The 10,859-nt window shown below is 41.5% G+C and overlaps 1 protein-coding gene across 1 annotated transcript in view; it reads left to right on the forward strand.

The window, feature by feature from the left end:
- Nucleotides 1-10,859, forward strand: part of ERCC4 (excision repair cross-complementation group 4) — a 36,400-nt gene that overhangs the window by 20,423 nt on the left and 5,118 nt on the right. The window contains exons 7-9 of the mRNA XM_012647545.1: nucleotides 1,236-1,833; nucleotides 3,605-3,697; nucleotides 10,159-10,271. Of these exons, the coding sequence (XP_012502999.1) occupies nucleotides 1,236-1,833; nucleotides 3,605-3,697; nucleotides 10,159-10,271 (804 nt within the window). The remainder of the gene's footprint in view (nucleotides 1-1,235; nucleotides 1,834-3,604; nucleotides 3,698-10,158; nucleotides 10,272-10,859) is intronic.

Raw genomic sequence — 10,859 nt, forward strand, 5'->3', positions numbered from 1 at the left:
AGTCTGGGCTTGTTTGAACCCATCCTTCTCAAGAAGACTTTCCAGATATTCAAAGGGAGTTCAGTGTTGTGGTCTAAATCTTTGGTCACTCCAGCCAGATCAGTACTGGGGGGTGCCCTAAGCCCAGTAATACTGTGACTCTTGTAGACTCCTGGTGGTACCGCCTTGGTGGACTTGGGTAAGATAAGAGAGAATTCCCTAGACAACGAGGCACACTGTCTTACTCTCTTCCCCCACTCTCTGTACTGGGCTGCTGGAGTTGGGGGAGGAGTGACATGGCCACTCACCTCATGGTCACCAGCACTCGGTCACACCTAAAGCCAGCCCAGTCTCACACAAAGCCAGTGGTGACTGTTGCCTGGCTACCGCTGATGTTTATTCAGAGCCCACGGGCTCTTTGGTCAGCAGGTGGTGAATCCTGCCAGGACTGGGTCCTTCCCTTCAGGGCAGCAGGTTTCCTTCTGGCCCAGGGTGGGTCCAGAAATGCCACCCAGAACTAAGGCCTGGATTCAGGGGCCTCAGGAGTATGCTTAGTACTTTATTTTACTGTGGCTGAGCTGGTACCCAAGTTGCAAAACACACTCCTCTGAGCTCTTCCCTTTCCTTTCCCCAAGTGGAAGAAGACTCCTTGAGCCGCGCTGCCTATATTTGGGGGAGGGGTGACACAGGCACTGGCTTGGCTGTGACTGCTGTTGTCTCACTGGGTCGTGCGCACCCCAAGTCCACTGACTCCGAGCCAGAACAGCCACAGGAATTGCCCAAGGACTGCAGCCTTTGTGGCCCGACTGCCTTATGAATTTAGTCCAGGCCCCAGGCTGCTCTTCTTCTGCCAGTGGTGGGTCTAGCAGGAACTAGGGCCTTGGGGCAGAGGATTTCTATGTGGCCAGGCTGGTCAAAATGCTCCCTCTGTAGGCACCGGCAGAATTCTACCCTGTGTTGTGTTCCCTTGTGCCAGGGTGGCCCTGAGTTTCAATGCAAAGCCCCATACCATGATTGTACTTTCATAAGACTAAATAGTCTGGCTTAAACTTTATTCAAAATATTTAAGTAATCCTGCCAGAGATGTCAAAGCATTTGGTAAATACCTAAGACCCTTTTTTAAACAATTTGTAAATTATGGGTCTTTAATACCAAAGAGTAAGATGTCTTCCCTTTCAGGGGGCTGGGGAGAGGACATACGGGGAATAGGAGGACCAGTGAGGTGACAGTAACGTAACGTTGTTTTCTGATTTTAGGTCAAGTGCTTATTTGTGCAAGCGATGACCGAACGTGTTCCCAACTGAGAGACTGTATCACTATGGGAGCCGAGACCTTCTTACTGAGGCTCTACAGGAAAACCTTTGAGAAGGATAGCAAAGCTGAAGAAGTGTGGATGAAATTTAGGAAGGAGGACAGTTCAAGAAGAATTAGGAAGTCTAACAAAAGACCCAAAGACCCCCAAAACAAAGAAAGGGCTTCTACCAAAGAAAGGACTCACAGAAAGAAAAAACAAAGATTGACTTTAACTCAGATGATAGGAAAATCTGAAGACCTGGAAGAGGAAGGCAATATTGAGGAAGGAGATCATAGGGAAATAAGCAGTAGCCCAGAAAGCTGCTTGGAAGAAATTAAGCACGAAGATTTTGATTTAAATCTGTCATCCGATACTGCTTATGGAATCCTGAAAGAACCCCTCACAATCATCCATCCACTCCTGGGTTGTAGCGACCCCTACGCTCTGACAAGGGTACTCCACGAAGTAGAGCCCCGGTATGTGGTTCTGTATGACTCAGAACTCACCTTCGTCCGTCAGCTTGAAATTTACAGGGCAAGCAGGCCCGGGAAGCCTCTGAGGCAAGTTATACGAGTATGAACTGTTTCTTAAAGCTTTGAATGTCACAGTTCTTTAGGACTAACACAAAATCTCTACCAGTTGCATATTAGTTTTATCTTTAACACTCCACTGTTATGATGCTGGTTACATTTCCGAAACCTTATTTTGCTTTCTGATGGATCTGGGAAGTTGCATGGGCAGGGCATCAAATGTAGCAGCAGGACAACAAACCTAGGGGACTCCTCATGTTCTAGTTACATGCCGCTCTGGTGTTCTGTACCATATTCATTATGTGTTGGTTTGTAGCTTATGGGGTGCTATATCTGAAAAAGTCTAGAAAATTTATAATATTCTAAGTCCCACCAAAAGTTAATATAATTATGACTTGGCTAAATAGTTTTAATCTTCCAAAATGTCTTTCTTATAAATTTTAAGAAGTGACTCTAAATGTCATCCACATAAAACGAAAGTGTTTGGGGAAATTACTGTACCAGGTTTTCTTGAGTTTCAAGAAATGTCAGACGAAAAATCTATAGAAATATCAGATGAGAAAATGATGCCTCCCAAAGAAGATAGTGTTCTGGCTCTCCAATTATGTGAGGGGAAATAAACAGCAAAATTAATATCCTGAACTCAGTCTGAACCAAAAACGGAGCCAAAAGAAACCTTCCTAGCAGTTTAACTAATACAGCCTTTGAGAGCGCAGTTGAATGGAGGAGCTGGATCAGAAATAATGCACGGTGAAGAGATTAGATAAAGCTGGTAACATAATTATAGGCTGGTAACTTTTCATGCTTCGCTATTGACCAACTTTGTAGATAGCTGTATGTGCCAAGCTTCTTTCTTGCCTGAGAACAGAATAGTGTGAAATTTAGAAACAAAATGTCAGAATCAGAAGGGACCTGGGAGTTTAACCTGCTCACTCCATCAATGGGAAACTGAGGCTCAGAAATGGGGAATGACTTGGCCTCAGCCACATGGCACATCCATGGGAGAGCTGAGGTGTCTTGACTCATCACCCAGTGATCTTTTCCCCGTGTACACTGGAAAGAGATATAAGCTAGGAAGACAAAGGGTAAAAGAAAAACTGAAGCTCAAGAAGGAAAATACTTCTCATAGAAGGTGAAGAAAAGGGACGGAGGATGTGCTTAATTCAGCTCTCTTAGCAGCAAGTGAGTTAGAAAGGCAGACCTTTCCTAAGAGAAAATATATCAAATTATTCTTCAAGATGCTTGATATATTCCATATGTCTTCTGTGCCTGTGTGTTTATATAGAATGTGTGATGACTCTGTTCTGTTAAGACTCGAATGAAAAAGAACTGAGAAATTACTTGTGAGGATAAGGTCATATAGATTTCATTTGTTTATTTTTCACTAACGTGAACTTTCATAAGCTGGTTTTGATAGCTACTATCCAACTTTTTAAACGATTGTTTGGCAGAGGTGCAAAGAAAAAATTGAAAAAAGAGAAGCCTCTTAAGATTTTATATTTTTTGATTTGTTTATAGTTATGAGGAAAGAATATTTCTATCCCTCTAGTTGTATTTCAATGTTTACCTGAACTCTGTTCCTCTTTTTAGCAAAAGAAAAAAAAAAATGTGGTAATGAAACCTTTAACAGGTGGAGTTTAGGCAGCTTAATTTTAGTTAATGACTGATGAATGGAACCTCTTATTCTCAAATATTTATTATTTGAGCAACCTAGGTTGCTGATTTCAAATGTTCTGCTGTTCCTTTCAGGGATTAAAAATTAAGTTTTTGCAATCTAAAAGAGTTCTGTCTTAACTTGCAGGGTTTACTTTCTTATCTATGGTGGTTCAACTGAGGAACAACGCTATCTCACCGCTTTGCGGAAAGAAAAGGAAGCTTTTGAAAAACTCATAAGGTAATACACAGAAGATCAGCATGAAAGTCACAACTACATGGAAGGCCTCTCAAGGTCCAGAGCAGTCTCTGGGTGGGGGATATCTAATAACCCTCCAGGAGTTTGGGAAGGGGAAGCAGCAAGAGGGGCTCTCAGCAAGGTAAACATGCTGTCTGATCTGATCCCCACGTATATCTCAGCACATGGCTCCTCTTTCTCTCCCCCTCTTGTACCATCTCCAGTTGCTTATCAGTGGTTTAATAGAATATTAGAAATGGGACTAAGAGAACTGCTTTTCTGTTTATGAAGAAATATAACTAAAACACTACTTTTCTAAGAAATACATTCGTAAATCTCCCTCTTCCCTGCCCTATGCACAAGATTCTGCCCTCCTCTGAGTGGTTTTTTTTCTCCTTGTGAGATTGCCATTGTCTGTGTGCGGGGGACTGCTTTACCGTTTACGACCCAGCCAGTTCCAATCACCGTCAGTAGGATCGCTCTGGGAAAATATTTTTTAGATGTGTTGTTTGTCTGAATGTAAACACGTGTATGTTTTTGAGGATGGGTATCTGGTAATGTTCCAAATCCAAATAGAAAATGTTTTTCAATTTAACATAAGGAAAATGTTTATGAGGTATTCACAAACTGGATGGCTACCTCTTACCCCTGAAAGCATTCAAGAAATCTGATAACCACCCACCAGGGATGTTGTCAAGGAGACTGCTGCTTGGTGTGGGAAGATGGGCCAGATGATCTCTAAGGGATCTCAGAAACCAGGGCCAGGGCTGCATGGGCATCATTGAGCTGAGCCAGAGAAAGGCCAAACCAGAGAAGACCATGGCCTGGACAGAGTACAATTGAGCCAGACCAACCTCCAGGCCTCAGACATTGGCAGTGTAGGGCAAAACTTATTTTTAGCAGTAGTCAGCCTGCCGGGGCCCTAGGCTGAATTTCAAAATGGACAACCATCCTACAGTGCTGGCTGTGGGTTCTCAGTATATGTGTAAAATATAGACATAGCCCATTTAGTCCAGGGCAGGCATTCCTGGCAGCAGGTGTTTACTGAATCAGTGCCATGGAGTCCCTCAGGTGGGGTCAGCATGGTATATGGGCAGTCCCCTTCCCTTCCCTTCAAATCCTCTAGAATTATGACATGCTTCGGCCATGGATTCTTCCAGCTACTGGTCATACAATTATTGCTTAGTCCTCTCAGCCTATGAAAATATATTTTCCGCCAGTGTGATCTATGGGATTGCTTATATCATGTGTGTGTATACGTACTCTTGGAAATATATTTCGGAAATACTGTTACAACAGACCAGGTATTATACAGCCTACCTCTTCTTGCTCCAAGCTTTTAGCTCTTGCCTGACTTACTCTCTGACTTCTAGATCTTTACTCCCCATGGCTCAAACAGTAAACAGATATTTATTAAGCATCTGGTATGTGCCAGGCCCTGTGTGAATATTAAAAGTGCTGAGGTTACAGTGGTGCAGAAAAGGTCTCTACCCTTCTGGAGCTTATCCTCTAGTGGAAAAGACAGACATGAGATGATTATAAATATTGTAATAAATAGAAGTGTACCAAGCACTGCTGGCTGCAAAGGTACAAGAAAAGGGTGTAATGAGAGATTGTGTCAAAGAGCCCTAACCTACACCAGAAGGAGATCAGGAGCTTCCCTGAGGAAGTGATATTTAAGCTGATGCATGAAAAACCGGTGGGAGTTCCTAGGAGGATTGCTTGGAAAAGGGGGTTATGTTGAACAAAGGCGTGTATAAAGGCTCAGAGGTACAAGAGGCCTGTTAAGGATTTAGGACTTTAAAGGCAATAATATAGCATTGAAGTGTTCTAAATAGGAAAGTGAATTAAACACCTGCAATCCTGGCACTCTGGGAGGCCAAGGAGGGAGGATCACTTGAGCCCAGGAGTTCAAGACCAGCCTGAGCAAGAGCGAGACCCCGTCTCTACTAAAAATAGAAAAAACTAGCCAGGCTTGGTGGTGCAAGCCTGTAGTCCAGCTACACAGGAGGCTGAGGCAGGAGAATTGTTTAAGCCCAGGAGTTTGAGGTTGCTGTGAGCTAGGCTGATGCCACGGCACTCTAGCCTGGATGACAGAGCAAGACTGTGTCTCAAAAAAAAAAAAAAAAACAAAAGGAAAACAAAAGAAAGTGACAAATATATTTTTAAAGGCTCTCTCTGGCATCAAACTGAGGAATGAGTGAGCATCGGAGCTAATGGGAAGGCTATTGCAGTTGTCTGATGAGAGAAGGTGGTAGCCAAGGTTAGGCTAATGGAGGGAAGAGGACAGATTTGAGAGATATTTAGGATATAGAATCAAAGAATTGGAGATACTGGATGTGTGAGCCAGTACCTCCTGATCATTCTTTCACTCTTTTTAAAACATCCTTTGCCTGAGTTTTCTCTGATTAAAGTTGTCACCAAGTTACAAATGAGCAGAGAGAGCTAAAACATTCAGATTAGGTTATCGGTGATCATATCGGGGTCCCCAAGACCATCCTCAGGCTCAATGATTCACTAGAAGGGCTCACATGAGTCAGAAAAACTGTTGTATTCATGTATAGTTTCATACAGCAAAACGACACAGATTAAAATCAGCAAAGGAAAAGGCACATGGGGCAAAGTCCAGGAAAAACCAGACATAAGCTTCTAGGCGTCCTCTCCCAGTAGAGCCACACTGATGAGCTTAATTCTCCCAGCAATAAGGTGTGACAACACATGCAAAGCATTGTCAACAGTTCGATATCCCGAGTTTGTATTAGGGCTCAGTCATATAGACGGAGTACCCACAGGACTGACTTCAGCTACTCAGACTCCTGCCCTCCAAAGCAAAAACAGGCACTCACCATAAATCATGTGATTAGCATAAACTGTCCGATCAAACTGGTACCTGTGGCCCAAGGCCTCAGGCACACAGAAACCCTCTTATCAGGCAGAATATTCCAAGGATTCAGACCTCATCTTCCAGGAGCTGGGCAAGGGCCAGTTCTAAGGAAACAGACCTTCCTTAGAAATGTGCAGAGTTTGAGCAGCCCAGGCCTGCTGAGTTAATCCTTCCCTGCACAATGTTACAGCCAGAGGAGCCTGATAGAATGTGAGGAGGACGTCACTGGAGTGGGTGGGTTTTATGCTTCCTACTTTCTTCGTGCACCTGCCTCTTCTCTAGTACATGAGGGAATCTAATCTAGAAAAGGGTACTTTAGTAGATAGTAGTAAGGTATTAGGGACCTCGTGCCATTCCTGATTTTTTTTTTTTTTTGTATAAAATGTAAGGGGTACAAGTGTGGTTTTGTTACATGGATATATTCTGTACTGGTAAAGTTTGGGCTTTTAGTGTAACCGTCACCTGAATAGTGTACATAATTTCCCATTCCTGATTTATGCTAGTGTCTTCAATCATCAGAGAACTCAGTGACAAGATGTGGATAAAAGCCCTGCGTAGACTGGAAACCTCCCCCCTCAGAGCCGGAACATGGACTCTCCTATGTTCCAATTGGTAACAGTAATTTCCATACCAGGTTTTAATGTCCTTTTATCTATGATCTGGTATAATTTTTTCTAAACTCTCTCAGTGGTAAACTGCCTACTTATTATAAATAAGATCTTCCCATTTCACACAGCAATCAGATGGTTACACTATTTAGAATCTTAGGATATTTATTTTCCCAGAAAACTTGGGGAATTTGAGAGGTATTTGTTTTGAAAAGCAAAAACATATTTGAGGTGCATTGCTGGAAGAACATTTGCACTGTGCCTGTACTTAGAGAAACATTTGATGTGAGAATAATATAATGTGCTTTTGCCAAGACCTCCATGGGTGATGTTGTAAGAAGAAAAGCAGTGGTACTGTTTAAAATAACCAGAAAGGAATGAATCAGGCAAACTGGCAGTGAAAGGATTATTTAGCTGGATTAAAGATCAGTAGATTACAGATGGCAAATGAAGAGCAAGAAGATTACACTTTTAAGTATTTATAATAAAATGCTCCCTGGGTACAAAAATTAGTAATAACATCCTCAGTATACATAGTTTTGAGAGGAGTCACTCCTTTTCAAAGGAAGGAATGAGATTATTTGAAACTTTACAGTCAGAAAATATGATCACAGAATAGGTTAGTGTGAGGGCTTGAATAAATGCCCATTGGAAGAGACTTCTAGTTCAGCACCTCCTTCCTACATCATCGTGTTGTACAAATACCATTGAAGATATCAAAGCAAACAGGAAACCTCAGTACTTTAGATTAAGTGGGAATAGGAATCTGAATTTTTAGTTATTGTTTTATGTCTATCACATAGAGCATAGAGTAATTTGGATAATTGTGCTAAATGTTGAAAGCAAGAGACTGAATATTTACAACTATGGTACATTTCCATTAAATTAGAGTTACCAGTTAGGAAGACTTCACAGTCTGGGTTTCATCTCTGGAGTATATTTTTTCTCAGATTCAACATGTAGATATGTGATAACATTTAGTGATAAACTAGCTGTTTTCTGTAATAATATTACTTGAAAAATTGTGGAATCATTTGAAAGCAAATCTTCAGTTCATTAGTATAATCATGGATAATAAGAGTATGAGGTTACCACATTGTAAGACAAGCACAGTTATAACAGCTAATATTTATATAGCAGTTACTATGCACCAGGCACTGTTATGTCATCCTCATAACACTCTTTTGAGGTATGTTTTACTATTACCCTCGTTTTATAGGTGAAAAAATTGAGGCGCAGAGCGATGAAATGACTCGCCTAAGGCCACAAGCCAGTAAGTGGTTTCTGATCCACACAATAGGGAAACAGAGACTGCAGTCTAACCCACTGTGCTCTATAGCCTCTCACACATTACAGATTAACCGGGAAATTGGGATGGCCCCATTTGTGATATGTAGTTGATAAAATGTACTTATATGTAGTACAATAAGGAGGAATAAAGAGCTGGAAGGGAACAACAATGAACTTAATAATCTCAAAGGTTAAAAAGAAATTTAAGAGCAATGATTTTTTTGAATGGTTTGCCCTCCGTCCTCATCAGAGTGCAGTGGGTGTAAAATGGAACAGTAACGAGTGGCGGCCAGAGCCACTGCCACCGCAGGGGGTTTTCCAGCAGGTAGCACTTGACACTGGTATTGAGAACAAAGAGGAAAAGATGGAACTGGAACCCTTGCCTGGCCCCTGTCATCTATGTATAAAGGGTTGTACTGATAATAACTTTGCATTTGTAGATTGTCTCAAATAGTATAGAATTTAAAATTATGATTTCTGTTCTTTAGAGGTATCTTTTAATGGTATCCTGCTCTAAAGTATCATTTATCCAGAGTGGTTTAAGACTTGGTTCATCTGATTTCGTTTCCTTCAATCAGAAAATCTTTGTCGTTTTCACGCTTGTTGAAATTAGTTAATACCTACGGTTTGTCTTCTGGTGCAGTTCATCCTAGACTCTTGTTACAGTTCCTCAGTTCTGCAGGTGTTTTCATGGTTGCTTTGTTTCCTCAACTCAGTGGTCAGCCCCAGGAGGAAAGAGACCCAGCTCACTCGTCTTTTCTGTCATACCTGACACAGATTGGACACACAGTCCTTGCAGTTTCGTGGAATTAATTACAACATGCTTTACTGGATTTGAAAAATAAGACTACAGCAAACCTGGCTTACTCTTTCTGTGATCATTGAGGATCTCTCCTCATGATGTAGTTCTGAATTGCAAACTTAGGTTATGCATAATCTTAGTTATGATTGTATGGTCCTCTAGATTTACAAGGTGTAAGATATGAGCTACCTGGAAGACAGGAATTACTGTATGATCACAATTATATCCAAAGCACCTAGAACACCACACAGGAGCACTCCATAAATGTTTTTAAATAAATGCATGAGGGAGTAATGAATGCTGCTCCTAAGGCATAACGCACGCTGTTGATTTTTTGTTTTAATCTCTGATGGAAATTTGATTTCTTATATCAACCTTGATTTTCCATTAAAATTGAGGGTGTTTAGTAGTGCCTCCCACCTGGAGTTTTTGAAGTCCTGTCATATATGTGTTTTCATTTTCTTAATCACTGATTTTTAACCATCCCTATTTATGGTTGCCCTCAAAGTGTTTGAATATAAATGATTTAAATTATTTTTTAATGCTCAGTAGCACTTTAACCTTACAAAGAGTCTCAGTAATCTCTCTGTGGCATTTTTTACATGCTTATTTCATGTCTCAAGTCTTTGAATATAAAATAAAAAATAAACAACAGCTTTTTTTAACTCTGGAGGATCAAGAAGTAGTACCCAAACAAGAAATTCTTCCTACTTCCTTTACCTATCACTTGTCTCTGCATGTTTACCTCCGATATATTTCTTGTATTCTCTTTTTACCACTATGGTCATGTAGATCATTTTCAACATTACAATTTGCAAAAGATTAAAATCTAAAATTTTGAAATTAGTTCTAAAAATGTTTAAAATGTTTTCTCCCCCAGAGAAAAGGCTAGCATGGTGGTCCCTGAAGAAAGAGAAGGAAGAGATGAAACAAACCTAGACCTAGCAAGAGGAGCAGCGTCTACAAATGTTCCCACTGACACTCGGAAAGCCGGTGAGTCCTGCCCTTTGCCAGGCACCCCTGTTGCCTGTGGAAGAGGCTGTGAATTCCAGAGTCACCCTGCAGAGGCTCGGTTTTTCTCAGCAAACTCTGAAAAATGGAGATCAGGCTAGAGAGAGGATATGTGTCCCCATGCTGTGACCTCAGCTCTGCCATTTACTGACCAAGTGTCCTCCCCGACACAAAGACACCATATCATCTGCAAAATACGTGGGGCTGAGTGCTAGGCACCCCAGCTTAGAATGAGTTATGTTCCATAATTGCATTTAAATTTGGTTGGTTGAGACTCAGAATGTACTTTTGCAAAGAAACTTTGGTAAATGGTAAGTAGGTTCTTAATCAAAGAACCCAAAGAAGCTAGTTTAACTCTTAGAGGAGCTGAAGGAAGTTTCTCCTTCCTTCCTTCCTCTGCCTCTCCCCTCAGGTGTATACATAGGTTGGAGTTGTTTGGGCTACATACAATTCCCACTCTTTCTGTATTTGTTTGTTACTTCTTGGTACCTCTCCAGATCCCAGGCATTTGGTACTCTCACTGTTATGCAGTGTCCGAACTGTGGCATGCCACCAGGACCTGCTGAATTC

This window comes from Propithecus coquereli, unplaced genomic scaffold (assembly GCF_000956105.1).
Source record: "Propithecus coquereli isolate 6110/MARCELLA unplaced genomic scaffold, Pcoq_1.0 Scaffold27, whole genome shotgun sequence".
NCBI lineage: Eukaryota > Metazoa > Chordata > Mammalia > Primates > Indriidae > Propithecus > Propithecus coquereli.